Genomic DNA, 16,988 nt, shown 5'->3' with positions numbered 1-16,988 from the left:
TCTTAAGTGCCAAGGATCTTAAAATAATTAACAAAAACTTCTTGATTATATCACCATATAGGCAAAAAACTAGGTAAAATGAAGTGTTGCATTCTTGACATACAAAAAATGAGTAGTTTACTTTGTGAAAAATGTGTCTTGCAAGGAGGTTTTGCAATAAATATGATGGTTGAACTTGAAGAACAAGAGAAAACTCCAATCACTACACACGTTTCCTAATCCACTTCCGCTATGTCTTTTTAGTAGTTATTAATATCAACTCCCCGTAAATTCAAGAAACTCTTCATTCTGTCGAAAGTCATATTACAATTTTGAATCAACCTCCCTTCCTCTGTCTTCTTTGCATTTTAAAGTAACAAACTCATATCATTCCCTAATTGTAGCCAGTCAAACACTCAAGAGAGTTACTAATCCCTTGCCCACCTTCCTTCCAGGTAAAACTACCCCAACTTTCTCCACTGAAAATATTTTTAGCATCATAACGATTTAGGGAGCTCTTCTCTGGACCCAATTTAATTTTCTACAACCTTTGTCATAATTGGGACAACGATGTCATCATTCTGAACAAAACTTCCTAAATAAAATGCTAAGGAACACTGCATATTTTTAGTTTACTTGCAAATTTTACATTTCTCAGGCAATTTAAAACATATGAGAATTACATTTTTCGAATCACATTAAACTGTGAACAGGTGCTTTTGTATTGCTTTCTGCCTGATGACATCATTGTGTTTGTCATTTGGTTGGAATTAGAAGTCTACCTGACTAGACTACTAGTTAACTATGGCTAACTCCTTGCCTGGCTGGCTCACAGATTTATATATGCTTTACTTATAATAAATTTCTTGGAAATTTCTCAGAAGAAATTGCAAAATGCTGCGAGGAATCAAGTGATGACATTCTCAAAATGTCAGGAATAAAATGGCAGCACATTCGGCCGCTCATATGAGATTCTCAACAGCCAGCTGGAGACTAATACGGAAAAAACACTACATATGAAACAAACATGGACCACCAATTGTTTTTCTCCACTTTTTATTGAGGTGTTGGTATCACATGGATAAACATCGAGTGTTTCAGATATCCCGTTAAAGTCACACAATTCACTGGAAATAAAACTGACTTGGACATTTTGGCATTCAATACCAATGAGTAATGAGACTTAAAAAGCCAGTTCTGTGAACACACTGTTCCCATTGACCCTGGCTCTTGTAAGGGTCATTAAAATGCAGGCTGGGAATAAATATTAGTGACTGGAAATTGACGCGGAGCCTTGAGATGAACCGGCCCATCCACGCAGTCAACAGCAGAGGCAGGTCAGGGCAGCCTCAAGCCATCACACGTTATTCCTAACGCATCTCTCCCCTTTGAGGTACAGAGTCGTGGCAGACGATGACAGAGAGGCAGTTAACAAGGGCTGCTTGCCACTGGCTGGAAAAACGCAGGGCAAACCGAGGCTCACCTGCTGCAAAGGGACTGGGGCATCCAGAAGAAAAGGAACACTCGAGGGCACAATGCCAGGGGCAAGGAGCCAGACACAGAGGGACAGATATTGTGTGACTCTACTCACGTGGGGTCCCTGGAATAGGCAAATTCATAGAAACAGGAAGCAGCACAATGGTGACCTGGGGCTGGGGAGAGGGAGGATGGGGAGTGAGTGTTTCATGGAGACAGAGTTGCTGTTTGGGAAAATGAAAAACACTCGGGAGATAGATGGTGGTGATGGTCGCACAACATTGCAAATGTACTTAATGTTACTAAACTGTATGTTTAAAAATTGTTCAATAATATATCTTATGTTATATATATTATACACAATTAAAAAATACATTAGAAACAGAAAAAACAAAGAAAGAAAATGAAAGCACTCTTCCTCTGCCTCAAAGGGAAAACTTAAACAAATCACAAGTGCTATACATGAGGACATGAATGAGGCTAGGACTTTAAACAGTTTTCTGAGAGCAAGTTACATGTTCTTCCCAGTGACTTAAAGCATATGCGCTCCCACAGCCCCCCACCTCCGCCAACACAAAGAACGGTTATTCTTGCTGAAATGTGAGTCCGATGCCTGGATTAGTCTCACTGGGTTAACAACAGCTAAGAAATAGAAATACAACTTGAGGATGGGGCTCCCTCAGTCTGGAAAACGTGTTCAGAAAAAAAAAAATGCTGAGAAAAAACATGAAAAGCTATACTCCTTTAACTAGAAACTGCTCCCGGATGGACAGGTTCAAGTGGGACTAGGTAAAAAGAGACAGAAACAATCCTGGGACCATTGAACTGCATGTAAGTAAAGACTGAGTTTCACTCACATCCTTCAGCAGAAGGTGTCGCCTTCCTGATGTGAGTGACAGGAGCCCGCTTCCCTTGCACCGCCCTGCACAGGTGCCCCCTCCTAATCTGCCTGCCTGCTTGGGCAGTCTGAGTGCTGCATCAGCACCACCTCATGAGGTATGTGGCCCTGAGCGCTGCCTCTGCCTCACACAGTCAGAGTTCAGGAGCCCGGGGCATCTGCAGATCCTCAGGTGTGGCCAGAGGCAGAGCTCCATGGACAAGTCCTGCCTCTTCTGTGATTAATAAGACATTATACACAAGGCTGTACAGCTAGGTCATGTTATTTCCTTTCCGTACCTAACGTCAACTTTCCTACAGTTTTATGTTTTTTCTTTGACATAAGTATAAGAGGAGCACCTGCGTGGAAAAGAACCACTAAGTTCATGGCACCAGGTATCAATACTAACGGTATTTTTCTGCACACTTGGAGGAATTCAGTGCCTGAGCAGCTCTGATTTCTTCTCCCCCTGCATCAATAGACAGGAAAAGGTGGGGGAAGGTAATTTAGCTTATTTCCTGCTTCTACTGCTACAGAAGGCACATTAAAAGTATTAAAAAGTGTGATGAATGATTTTTGAGAAAGAAATAAATCTCAAGGGTCATCCATCATACTTTTAATGTGTCTTCTGTGGAGGAAGGAAAACAACATTGGAGACATATTTCTGTTTCCAAAGGCAGTTGTTCTCTCTCTAAAGGATCGTAGCTACTGTTGAAAGAAGGTCTCCTCCTAAATGATCAGCTTGTCAAACATTTATAGACAGTGACTGAACTGTCTGTCAATCATGACTAATTACGCTATACAAAATAGAGTTAGCTTCCAAACCAGATTTGTTTCTCATTTATATCGTCTTTAAGAATTACGTGATAAATCCTGGTTTTATAAGGTCAAACTAGATGTTACAAAAGGAAATGGTTTCTTATTTAGAGGGCTGTATGCTTACCTATTCACTCACTCATTCTTTCATTTAATAACTAATGAATGGAAGGCACTTTCCTAGGACATGTGGGAAAAAAACAAAGATTTCCTCAAAGTTCATTCTAGTATTATTCATAACACCCAAGATATGGAAACAATCTGTCTATTGATGGATGATTAGATAAAAAAATTTGGGGCTGGGCATGGTGACTCACACCTGTAATACCAGCACTTTGGGAGGCCGAGGCAGATCACGAGGTCAGGAGTTCAAGACCAGCCTGGCCAACATGGTAAAACCTCATCTCTACTAAAAATACAAAAATTAGCTGGGCATAGTGGTGGGCGCCTGAAATCCCAGTTACTCGGGGGGCTGAGGTAGGAGAATCATTTGAACCTGGGAAGTGGAGGTTGCAGTGAGCCGAGATCATCCCATCACATTCCAGCCTGGGTGACAGGGTGAGACTCCATCTCAGAAAAAAAAAAAAGAAAGAAAGAAAAAGAAAAAAGAAAAAAAAAAGAACAAAATAGAAAAGAAATTTTGATACACACACATACACAATGGAAAATTATTTAGCCTTAAAAAAGAGAAAAATCTTGTCATTTGCAACAACATAGATGGATATGCAGAACATTATGCTAAGTAAAATAACCCAGGCACAGAAAAATGAATGCTGCATGATCTCACTTATATATGGAATAAACAAAGCTGAATACACAGAAACAGAGAGTAGAATGGTGGTTACCAGGTGTGGGGGAGGCCAGGAAATGGGAAGATGTAGGTCAAAGGGTACAAAGTTGCAGTCATGTGGGATGAACGCACCTAGATTACTAAAGCACAGCGGGAGGACTTGGTCAATAATACTCTGTTGTATTTAAGATTTGCTAAGGGAGTAGATTTTAGGTGCTCTAATCACACACAAGAGGTTATGTGGAAGGCGATGGATATGTTCAGTTGCTTGCCTGTAGTAATCATTTCACAGTTTATATGTATATCAAAACATCATGTTCCACAACTGAAATTTATATAATAAGAGAGAAAGAAAAAATGATCTCACTCTTACGTTTGCGTATATGATGTTAAATGTATTGTCCCCTAACTCATATGTGTTGCTACTGACCAGTGAAGGTCAACCCTCAGGAAGTGTACTCAATTTGCTTGCATGCACGGTGAACACACTCCTGACGGGCCAGGAGGAGGCTTAATTTTACAGGCATGTGTCAGTCACCCGAGGGTTCTGAGTAAATCGGAACGCTAGCTTGTGCACCCTGCTGCCCTTCAAGTGCGCTTTCATCAGCCCACAACCCAGTCTCTCTCACAGCTTTCATCTACCAAGGCGCACTTGGTGCTTGGCCGTGCGCTCTCCTGGGAAGCTGGATCTTGGAACAGCAGGACTAACACATACATGCAGGTTACAAAGTCGAGCCCAAAAAACCCATTTTAGAAAACACCCTCTGACTTCTGGCGTCTCAGGCCAATGCCCCTTGCCTGCCCCTCTCTCTGTCCAGGTTCCTCCCCCGTGATTTCTTCACATCCTTGCAGTATCCAGGAAATTGCATATGCAGAAAGCTGAGGCATTCTTGTGGCTCGTGGCGTGTCTGCAGAAAGGCTCTTTCAAGAAAGCCTCTCTCCTGTCCCTGTCTTAAATCTCTCACCTTGAGTTCCCCACCCTGAGGCCGTCCCCCTGAAGAAAGCTCTGGGACCACAGCAAGAACACCACTCCCCCCCACCCCTGCCTCCCAACCCTGTTCTTCAGGCAGAAAGCGCCCGGCTGGCCAGTCTCGCTCCCATGAGCAGGTGCCTTGAGTGGATGAATGCAGCAGGTCTCCCCCTGAGCCCTGGCATTTCTGTCTTTCTGGAGCCCAGTGGTACCCCAGAAAATTGCTTGTTGTCTAGACATGGCACATTTTCCCTCTTCAGCTGTTTTCCATTCATTCTGGATTAAGCCCTAACTGGAAATAAATGATGTCACCATCCAGGCACGCCTGAGACCTAGAAGAGGAGGCCTCCTTCCCCTGCAGAAAATGAGCCTCAAGTGATGCAAACATCCAGGAAGAAGGGGAGACCCACTTTGTGCCACTCGCTCATCTTACAGAAGGGCAGGAGGAGAGCTTCCAGCAGTGGACCTGGCCCATCAGGACCTCTCCACAGGGGACTGCCAGCCAAGGGCCTGCAATAGCCCAGGGAGGCTGTGGCCTGCATGGACTTGCCTGCTGAGCCCCTCCTTCCCCAGCAACAGAGGAGCCTTTGAACTAGCTGTTCTGGAGGCTGAGCGAGTGGCTGGAGGAGGTAGCTGCGGTGGCACCTTTCAGCAGCCTGCATGTCTGGGGAGCCCCACAACAGGGCTGACCTCATGTTCTTTCTTGGGGAGCTCCGGAGAGGGAGCTGGGGGACACATGCAGGTGAGGTAGGGCTGCCAGCATGCTTGTACCCAAACTCATGACACAGGAAAACCTGCAGGAGTCGCACACATTCACCTCCAGAGAGCAGGGAGGACAAGCTACAGCTTATCTCTGAAGGCGCCTTTGCAGGTGTCACTAAGATCAATTTCTAGGCAACACAAAGCGATGGAGAGGCCATTCCCACTCCTGCTGCTAGTGCTTGGCCCATCTGGGATCCAGGTAGTGTCACCCTCACCTGAATCTGCAGGTGTCTGAGAGGAACTTACGATCACTAGTTCCTAGTGAGAGGAACTCTACGATCTGGAGGACTGGCCCCATGTAAACATTCAAGGACCTAATCCACTTCTTCAGGTGGATTTGTTTTTCTCTACTTCTTTTTTTTTTTTTTTTTTTTGAGATGGAGTCTCGCTCTGTCGCCCAGGCTGGAGTGCAGTGGCCGGATCTCAGCTCACTGCAAGCTCCGCCTCCTGGGTTTACACCATTCTCCTGCCTCAGCCTCCCGAGTAGCTGGGACTACAGGCGCCGCCACCTCACCCGGCTAGTTTTTTGTATTTTTTTAGTAGAGACGGGGTTTCACCGTGTTAGCCAGGATGGTCTCGATCTCCTGACCTCGTGATCCACCCGTCTCGGCCTCCCAAAGTGCTGGGATTACAGGCTTGAGCCACCGCGCCCGGCCCTTTTCTCTACTTCTTAATATGAATTTCTGTTCTTGTCCCAGAGGCAAACATCCCTCCTTCTCCCCTTCCACCCACCTGTCCTTGCCCCTCACTTCCTCCAGGTCCACGTGGCAGACTCCTCCTTTAGCCCTCCAGGACTGCATCTAACAGGCCTTGCTCTCCCTTCCCCTCATGCCTCTGTTGCTGCCTTCGCCTCCTCGTTTCAGAATGACTTGATGATGAGGTTACCCAGCTGTCTGTCTCCTACTCCTACTCCTACTCCTAGAAGGCACAGAACTGTCTTTGGGGTCTGAGCACCCAGCACATACCAGGCATATCTTTATATTCAATAAATATTACATTTCACTGCATGAATGCTTTCTACTTTATAAAAACAATGTTATTATTATGAAATAATATATGGTCTGTCACCACAACCTGACTGTGGGCCCCTGGAAGGCAAGGACTACATCTCCTAACACTCTGCATTTCCCATTGAGGGAAGCCTCCACTACAGGAAGCATCAGATCTATGGCTGCTGCTGCTGATGTGAGAACAATAAGGACATGTGTCAAAGCACCGTGACGAGCCAAGTGTCTATTCTGGGGGAGATAACCAGCAATGATGAGACTGATATAGTAAGAGTGGCCATTGGCTCAAAAATTACAAAATGACCAGAACTGTCCTAAGTGTGGTGGGAACATTGGCTCATTGAATCCTTAGAACTACCTTGGTAGAGAAAGTCTTGGTTCCCACTTTCAAAGAAGTGAAAATGGAGCCTGCGGAGTTCAATGAAAACGTCCTTATAGTCGCGTAGCTGGTGAGACGGGGAGCACGGGGTTGCAATCGGGTCTTTTAAACTCCAGGACAGGACACCGCACTCCCCTTAGTTTGAGGGTTCCTTTGCCCCTCATGACTATCCTTAAGACATTGCAGTCATTTCTGCAGCCTGTTGAGGGGCCACCATGAGCAAGGAAGTGGGGAACTGCTCCAAGGAGTCACCCCATCTCTCAAGGTGGCTCTGTGAAAGCATCCCTTCCCTTAGAGAAATGACTGCTGTAGCCATTAGATGCTAAATTTAACAGGCAGCAGCTGGTGTTGCAAAGGAGTTAAAAGCGAGTTTCCAAAATTCCACGGGACAGGTCCCAGAAGGGAAGAACGCCCTGCCTGCTGTGAGCCCTGACTCACCCTGGGGCTGACCATGTTGAACACGGCCATGGTTAGAGGCTTACCATGTTGAACACGGCCACAGTCCGGGGCTTACCGTGTTGAACACGGCCACGGTCCGGGGCTTACTGTGTTGAACACGGCCATGGTTAGAGGCTTACCATGTTGAACACGGTCATGGTCCGGGGCTTACCATGTTGAACACGGCCATGGTTAAAATGATGGCTGTGGTGATGATCGTGAGAGAGATCCGTGGCCAGGGGCGGTTGGCAATGATGCCCGAGGACTTCAAAAGCCACATGAGCAGGGGAGAGGCTTTTTTGCTGCATTGCTAGGAGAAGAGAGAAAGAAAAAGAAGAGCATTGCTAGTTTATGACTTCTCTCCAGTTTCTTGATGACAATGTTTAAAACCACAAGAAGCACCAACATTATTCATAAACATGTAGATTCTAGCCTCCCCTGGGGACTCATACCAAGTCACAAACCTTATTAAAATTATGTTGGCATCATTGCTACCAACTGAGAACAAATTAAATGCCTATGACAAAGGTACATTGTGCTTGTATGTCTTTTAAAACAGACCTGAAGTTATGTTTTTAAGTGACTCCTTTCTCAAAGGAAAAATGTCAGTTAATTACATCACCCTGGGGGATACGTTGGGTCTCTGATCACAGCTACGATGAAAGTTATCATTTATTCAGCTGATTTATGTGGAAAGAGATCAGCACATCTCCTGACCCTTTTAATGCTGCATTAGCAGATCACAAGAATACAGCCCAGGCCACAGACTTAGTTTGGCGCCTAAACTTATAAATACGGTATCTGAAAGTCTCAGGCATGAGGCATGATGGCTTTGTGTGATCCCGTCTGGTCTTGTGGGGGTTTTCTCCCACATGGAGAAGCTCTTTTTTTCCCCAAAAACATTTTTGAACAGTGTTGAGAAACACATAATATAAAACGTGCTCTTTAAACCATTTTCAAGTGTAGAGCTCAGTAGTGACAACCATATTCACATTGTTGTGTAACATCTCTAGGATTTTCAGTCTTACCTAATTGAAACCCTATACCCATGGAGAAACAAGTCTCCATTCCTCCCTCCTCCCAGCCCCGGCAACCACCATTTCCCTTCCTGTTTCCACGATGGTGACTACTCTAAGACCTCGTGTAAGTGGAACCATCTAGTAGTTCTCCTTTTGTGACTGGCTTATTTCTCTCAGCATAGTGTCTCCAAGGATCATGATGTTGTAGCATTATGCCAAGATTTCCTCCTATTTTAAAGCCTGAATAAAACTCCATTGTACGGATCTATACTTTTTTTTTATCCATTCATAAAATGGACACTGAGTTGCTTCACCTCCTGGCTGTTGTGAATATGCTGCTATACATATGGGGGTTGGGGAAGCTTTTTTGATATAAGAAGGAATTGAGGTCTTTGGGGAACGACAGCCAGCATTTGCTCCCCATTCACTATGGGGTCTCAGTGAATGAGCTCACCCATCCTGAGGGCCACCTTTCCAAAGATTCTCGCCATCTCCCAGGTATGAGTGTGGAGCAGTACACAGAGTTCCACTAAACTGTGAGTGACATCAGCTCTGCCTATGCAGATGCTGCGTGGGCATAATTTGCATACGTTATCTGATATGACAAGCAGGATGTAAAAGTACTCCAGGGATTGATATCTTCACATTAAAGGGATGTGGTCCCAAGACAATGTGTCTTAGAAACAAACAAACAAAAAAAGGTGACGATTTCAAGAAATTCATAAGAAGGAATGACGTAAATTATACCCTTTGATTGATACTACTAAGTTAATCTATTGGCAAACAAAGCTGGTGTGACATCAGTGAAATTCAAATTCAAATAAAGAATATTCCTGAACAGCATGAATAGGCTGTGCTTTAGTTCTCTACCTCTTTCACATCTTCTTTTTGTATTGTTCCTAAAATTATTGTTGCCCTAAGTGTTGCTGTATGTTCAATGTTGACACAGCAGTTGAATGAGAGTCTAAACACAGGAGAGAGGAGTTGAGAAGGGTGAAGATTCAGCCAGTGGTCTAGCTTCAAACCTCCACTGCTGGGAAACTTGCTGCCAGTTAACGATCGTCTCGGAAATGGGGTCTCAGTTTCTTCCTCTCAGAAATGGGGATAATAACAGTACCTGCCTCCTCTGTCTTTCCAGAGGTTTAAACGAGTTAGAGAAGGTGTGTACGACAGGACTTACAAGTGTTCGCTCTTCCTGTTATTTCAATGAAGAAAACACAATATTTCTTAGAAACATTTTAATGACCAAATTCCTATTTGCTTTATATCTATGTAAACAACAACGACAACAACAACAAAATCTCCTCTCTATTCCTTTCCACCATGGTGGCTTTGGTTTTTTTTTTTCTTCCTTCCAGCTCCTGATAGGAAAAGATGAAGAATGTTTGTTTACAGCGCACATGCCCCACTGAGGGAGACACGGGACCAGGTTCGGGGTTCACTTCTTGGGCTGATTTTCCCGGGCCCTCCTCTCATTTATCCGAGTACCTACCGGGGAGCTTGAGCCAGGGCTGCCCTCAGCCGCAGAGGCTGCCCAGAGCTGGACTGCTGGCTGGCGGCAGGGGGCGCCCTTGGCCCAGCTCTGCAGGGCCTCTGATCACCAGCAGCAGCAGAACCAGATCTGCACTTGACGCTTCTACTCAAGAACAGGTTTGGATAGGGGTTGGTGGTGGCAGGAAATCTGCCATGCAGTAAATTGTCCCTTAATGCTCTAAACATGCAGCATCTTAGAGGGTCAGGTAACCAGAAAACATCCACCCACAAATGGTTATCATTAAACACCCACCCATGAATGGTTATCATTATTGTTTAATGCATGCTACTTCTAATAATATTAATATCACAAAACAGTCAAATCTGTGTTCTTTTTTTTTTTTTCCTGAGACATAGTCTCACTCTGTCGCCACTCAGGCTGGAGTGCAATGGCGTGATCTCTGCTCACTGCAACCGCCGCCTCCTGGGTTCAAGCGATTCTCCTGTCTCAGCCTCCTGAGTGGTTGAGCTTTTTTTTTTTGGCCATTACATTTAAACCGCAATTACTTTTGCACCAACCTATAATAAAATATGAAGAGCCAAGCTTCAAATGAAATATCACGCTTATCTAACTCAGATTCCATTGGATGATGGCATTTGGTTTGATTCTCGCAAATTAGGACAATATATTTATATTCACATCCAGATCGACTACAATTAGTATCTTTAAGAGAAAATTGTTAAAATCAATGCTCTTATGTTTGTGAAATTATAATTTTTCATAATTCTGATATGAATTAAATTCTGAATGAAAATATGATAAATTCTGTAAACAGAAATTATCAATAGAGATGATAATGAAAATGTTAATGGCAGAACATTTAAAAAGTTTATTACTTCAGGAGAAAATGTACATCTAGCTAAGATTGCATATCGCTGTCAATTAGGTAAAATATTATCTAGTTATTACACAAATTTTTGAAATTACAAAATTAAAACAAGTTACTGTGTTTGAAGATTTAGAAAAATACATGGTGATAATCTTGTCAGATACGCTATCTAATAGGAATATGTTGTATTCTGCTCACAGGCTAGTAATTTACTAAAACAGACCTGGGCAGATATGCAGGAATTTTTTTTCCATTCGTGTGACATGCCAGGCAAAATGACGAATCAGCAGCACTTGCAGCTACTTACTAGACGCATGGGGGTTCGGCAGACATGGGTTTGGCACTACAGGTTCAGGATGCACTTGGTTCAGTTGCTTCACCTATGCAGTTTCCATGCACGTCTCAAAGTTCTCCCTCACAATTGTTTTAAAACTTATGCCAAATGTGTTGTTCCAGAGGTCAGGGAGACAGGTGGCTATCTTTCCTTGTTACCAAGCAGCGACAAGGTAAGTAAACCTGTTCTGAAGTGTAAAAATTGGTAAGGATTGCTGCCAGCAAGGACAAGGAAGTAGAAGAGAACAGAGAGGTGACAGTTGCAATGACAATGACGAAAGAGGAAGTGGAGGATCAAGCTGGTGGGGGGAGCAGAAGAAACCAATGATGGGGCTAAGAGGAGAAACAAGACTAAGATCTTCAAATGGAAGGAATCTGATTAAGAAAAACGGAGATCCTTGATTCAGTGTGTAGCTCTGTAGAAAAATTACAGCTTGGCTTTTGATATGATCATTGGCTTCAGTTTATCCTGTTTTTGATTAAGTATTAAAGGCCCTGGTGGAAAAACATTTATCAAAATTCAAACCATCCTAATTAAATGTTATAAACGACAACATCTCAAAGAATATTTTGGCCTTTATTTGGAAGATACTATTCAACTGAAAATGAGACAATGCCTGCTGTGAGCCCAGTCGGTGCAGTCATTTGCTTTGATCTTTGGTTTAATTCCTGGCGTAATTTCAGTCACATCTGTTTCTTTCCTTACTTGATCATCTCACTGAACCCCATGATTGGCTCTTACTTACAGTGAGCTCACCGTGTACCTTCTAGAAATGCTCTTGGATGTGAATATCACATTCATCCACTAACAAACAAGGGATTGGTACTAAATGTAGTGGGAGATGTAATAAAAGAAGCAATATAAATTTATAGAAAAATCCTGGCCAGGCACGGTGGCTCATGCCTGTAATCCCAGCACTTTGGGAGGCTGAGATGGGTGGATCACGAGGTCAGGAGTTCGAGACTATCCTGGCCAACATGGTGAAACCCCGTCTCTACTAAAAAGACAAAAATTAGCTGGGTGTGGTGGCGGGTGCCTGTAATCCCCGCTACTAAGGAGGCTGAGGCAGGAGAACTGCTTGAACCCGGGAGGCAGAGGTTGCAGTGAGCTGAGATTGCACTGCTGTAATCTAGCTTGAGTGACAGAGCAAGACTCTGTCTCAGAAAAAAAAAAAAAAAAAAAAGGAAAATCTTATCATAGAATTGATGGTGGGGATAATGAGCAGTGGGGTATGGTAGGAAAAACGTGGGATGAATCCCAACGTTCCTAATCCAGTACATGCAGATCCTCCTCAGAAAAACAAAATGTTCATACATGATCCACCGAAAATATCAGCCAGCTTCTCTTCCTTCCCTCTCTTCCTTTTTTTTTCTTCCCTTGTTTTGATCCACTTGCAATGGAAACAACTGGTAGTCTCTCAAATTAAGTTAAATCTAATTTTTTCACTCTAAAATTAATTCTTCATAATTTAACTTAATCATTATACAAGTAGACTTCATTTACTGTTTCATTAGTATCCATTTTAAAAATCAGATGAGACACTTGAAGTAGAAGCTCATATTAAACAAAGTTAATAAAATGAAAAAAAAAAATCCAGAAAAGTTATAAAGATATCTGAGTAGCTGAGAAGCAAACTTTTATTATTAGGAAAACAAAATCCATCTTAAAATCTTGCTTGGAAAATATGGTGGTTTCGTGTTTCATATAAACATGTACTTTTGTGTATTTGCCTAAAGGAACATCTACTTTGGCATTTTAATTAGCTGAGGACTGTCCTTCTGAATGGCAGGAACAAGCCGGAGCAATAATTACTTGTAACATTTAATGTCACAAAGACTGTGATGTGTACTTTGATTATTTAATTGTCCTTTAATTTCCCACAGGAAGACTTCTTTATGCCAATCAATCATATTTTACAAAATCAACCTTTTTCTTCCTTATGCCCTGGGTGAGCCACCTCCCTGCACTGTTGCTCCACTGGGTACCACACTGCATCATTTTTGCTGACATGCTTATCTCCGGCCAAATGCAGAGCTGGTTGAGGACAGCGACCATATCGCACTTGTCTCTGTTTTCTCAGAAGCCAGTATAATGTTTGTTAAATGGTAGGAACTCATCAAATACGTGGTGATTCTATGTACTATTTTTAATGATGGACTCAAAGGGAAATTACCAGGGCACAGAAACAAAGAGAGAGCTCAGTGATAAAAGGACTGAGGCTGTGGGGTGGATCCAGGAGTGTCCTGGATCAGGGCTCAGGCTATGGCACTTAGCGGGTGGCCTTTTAACACCCATAGGGAAAAGAAGATATTTCCTCAGGCCAGCAAAACGTGGGCAGCTGCAACTAAGACTCTTGAATAAAATCCAGAGCCTCAAACCGCTATTCCTTCTGTACAAAGAAGTCTAGAAGAGCTCCATTCACTAGCTCAGGGAAGTATCAATAAGCTTCCAAGGATCAATCCAAACCCTAAAGTGTTGGGTGTGAAATTATATTACCTGATTCATAATGAGAATTCCAAATTGAAGGGTTGTTAATTACGTCAAAACCAGAGAAAATCCTTGGGGCTATGGCAGAAGCAAGAATGACACGGCTTGTAAATGATACTTTAGACTACAGAGTGCAGGGATGTCCCATCTGGGGGCTTGGGCAGTTCCTCCTGAACATAGCCTGACAATAAAAACCAAATTATAAAGTACCTAAGGCAATGGACCATATGAGGAAGAGTCAAAAAACATAAGAGGTAGAATTAGCACCATGAGATCTGCAGATACGACAATAATTTGAAATAGTTTCTAAAATAAGATTAAAGTAACAAAAAAGGGATTATAATCCATATGAATGAGTGAGTTGTTAAGGAAAAATAACAAGTATTTTTTAAAATGAGCCACATAAACTTTCTAGAGATGAAAATGTAGATATTGAAATTAAAACTAAATTGTTATTGAGGAACTGGATGAACTGCCCGTGAATGGGAGATGCTAAGAAACATCTCAGGAAATAAACCATAAAATAGCACAGAAAGATAAAAAAGTTGAAAATAGGAAAAAGAGACTGAGACACAGAGGATATGATGAAGAGATTCAACATACCTATAATAAAAGTTTGAAAAAAACAGAACAGAAAGACCAGGGAAGAGACAAAACACAAGGAGATATTGGACAATGACGTTGCAGACCTAGAGCAGATTATGAGGTCTGTGGTTGAGAATACACAGCTGAGTCTCAAAAATAAAAGTCAGGCTACACTTTAACACATGGAACCTACTGCCCATGATTCAAAGAGCAAATCCTGCAGAAACTCCCACCGAGACAAGGGACCAAGTGTCTACAACAGTTAGATGGACAGGAGAGTTAATCTCATTGCCACAGAGGCCAGGAAATTATGGAACCCTGTTTTCAGAATGTTAGAAAAAATGATAAATAATCACCATGAGGAAAAGATAAAGACTTTTAAAACACAAAATCTGAGTGGGTATATTATTTACAAGCCCTCATGGGAAGGATTATAAAAGGAAGCATTTAGTAATATGGAAACTGAATCCAGAAAGGTGGAATGGTATTTGGAAAAAATAGTAAACAAATACATCATTTAACAAAAACAAGAATATACATTGAATAATTTGAGCTGTTTAAATTTAGAAAAATTTAAACAATGCTAGTATGGGAGATGAGAAATTACCAGACTCAGAGCATGGTCCCTGCATTGTTCAACAAGGAAGTGGAGACATTACTAATAATACACTTTGTTAATCATGTGTAGTGTACATGTTACCTGTTTTAAGGTAATAACTGAAAAAACAAACCAAAGTATATAAGTTCCAAGTCACTGGAGAGAACAACAGAGAATAAACTCCAGGAGTCCAAAAGGAGGCAGAAAAGATGGAAAAACAAGTAGAAGCAAAAAAGATACAAAGTAGATTTTAAAAGATTTTAGTAATAATTGCAATGTACATAAACCGATCACACTTGTCGAATTAGAGAGAGATCTGTCTGAAACAGAAAAAAGAACATAGAGCTACATGCTGTTCACCAGAGACACACCTAAAACCTATATCCTTTTTGTTGACAAGGAAAAGCTGGAAGTAGAAAGATGGAACAAGGAACACTAAGCAAATACTAACCAAAAAAAAAATATATATATATATATATTTTTATATACATATATATATATGGTGGAGTGATATTAACAGGAGAGAAAACAGACTTCAAGGGGAAAACACGGCTGTGGGGTAGAAAGCTTTCCTATTAGCTGGGAGTGTGACCTACTTTTCCTTTCCCAAGGCGACCTCTCTATTTGTGCTTTCATCTCTGCCTAGAAGAACGTTGGTGGGCTGGCATCGTATTATCTCTGCTATTGAAAGCACAAGGTAACAACATTGAGAGAAAAATTTCTTCTGATATTTTCTGGCATTTTCACTTGCTGTATCCAGCATATGCGTTCTAAACGTGTTTTGGGGGTTTGTTTGTTTGGTGGTGGAATATTTGGTTAGAGTCACTCTCTTGTATTTATCATAGAAACGTAAGTCTGCCTCAGGTAGTTTAGAAAGCTAAATGTGACTGTGAATGTGCACTTATTACTATTACTGCTACAGTGACAACTAGTACTATTTTTAATTGCTAATTGTAATGAAAATGTGAACTTGAATCTCTTATTCTAGTCTTAGCTTCTGCCTAGATAAAATGGATTATTTTCATTATCAAATAAAATAATGTCTGAAAACACTTTGAAGGACTATTATATGTATAAAACATTTTGTAAAGTATTATTATAATACTGAGTACTTTCTTACTAGATTATTTTAATCTAAATACAATTATAAATTAACTTTAAAAATATATCAAATGTCTTTTAAGATGAATTTACACTTTGCCCAGAACCTAGTTTTAAATAAATGGGACCAACAGCTGAAAAACATATTTTAGGAAACTAGAGTAGAGACGAATAGGAATAGTTACTATGTGAGGTTACCATGACTTACCAATGTGATTTTGATTAATGTGTGCTGAGCAGTCACCACAAGGCAACTTTGGTGCCATGCTGGTCCATGTCCACAAGCATGGGCATCCCTGCCTAGTGCTGGGCACCGTCTGCCTGTGACTCACCCCATACACAACCCTGGTACCCTCTGCAACCTGCCTCTACTAGAAGGTTCCAAGGCTTGATTGCAATTCCAGCTCCAACATCTACTTGCTATATACCACTGGGGAAGGCAAGTTATGTAGCATCTGTGAGTTCCCGTTCTATGAAATTGTCAAATAGATATTACCTGCAAGGGCTCTTGTGAGCATAAATGAGCCAGTCGAAGCTAAGCGCCCAGCAGAGTAAGTACGTATTTTTAATACAACATTTACTACTTACAAACTGTGATGAGGCTGGAATCAGAACCGCTCATTGGGATCTTGCCCATCATAAATAGTTTTGATTTATTCCAAAGATTCTTACCCAAGGATAGGAAGCCTTTGCAGACCTCATAGCCATTGCATTCCTGATTCTACTCCAAAGCCTCCATTTCCATCCTCAAGAGGCCTGATTATAGCTTCAGCATTGTGTGTGTGTGTGTGTGTGTGTGTGTGTGTGTGTGTGAGTGTGTGTGTGTGTTGCGGGGTTGGGGGGGAAATGTTTATTTTAAATAACTGCAAATAAAAACTCACTTAAGTGGATGGCACCTTTGGAGTTCTGGGTCCCTCATCCACAAAATTAGAGGCTGGATGAGGTTATCTCTAGGTTCCCTCTCAGCTCTTGAGTTTTAAATTCTGAAATGCTAAGTAGCATCTGAT

At 42.0% G+C, this 16,988-nt stretch overlaps 1 protein-coding gene and 1 long non-coding RNA gene across 8 annotated transcripts in view; one reads left to right on the top strand and one right to left on the bottom strand.

Moving 5' to 3' along the window:
* The window catches only part of ADCY2 (adenylate cyclase 2), a 424,606-nt gene that overhangs the window by 60,547 nt on the left and 347,071 nt on the right, over positions 1-16,988 (bottom strand). For all 7 annotated transcript variants that reach the window (XM_009208133.3, XM_021939226.2, XM_021939228.2 and 4 more), the window contains one exon: positions 7,667-7,804. In XM_009208133.3, coding sequence (XP_009206397.3) covers positions 7,667-7,804 — 138 coding nt within the window. The remainder of the gene's footprint in view (positions 1-7,666; positions 7,805-16,988) is intronic.
* Positions 15,526-16,988, top strand: part of LOC116274869 — a 41,932-nt gene continuing 40,469 nt past the window's right edge. The window contains exon 1 of the long non-coding RNA XR_004183633.1: positions 15,526-15,577. This is a non-coding gene — a long non-coding RNA (uncharacterized LOC116274869). The remainder of the gene's footprint in view (positions 15,578-16,988) is intronic.

Source organism: Papio anubis, chromosome 5 (assembly GCF_008728515.1).
Source record: "Papio anubis isolate 15944 chromosome 5, Panubis1.0, whole genome shotgun sequence".
NCBI lineage: Eukaryota > Metazoa > Chordata > Mammalia > Primates > Cercopithecidae > Papio > Papio anubis.
The sequence above is the reverse complement of the archived record's forward strand: the minus strand, read 5'-3'. Positions and strand labels throughout refer to the sequence as shown.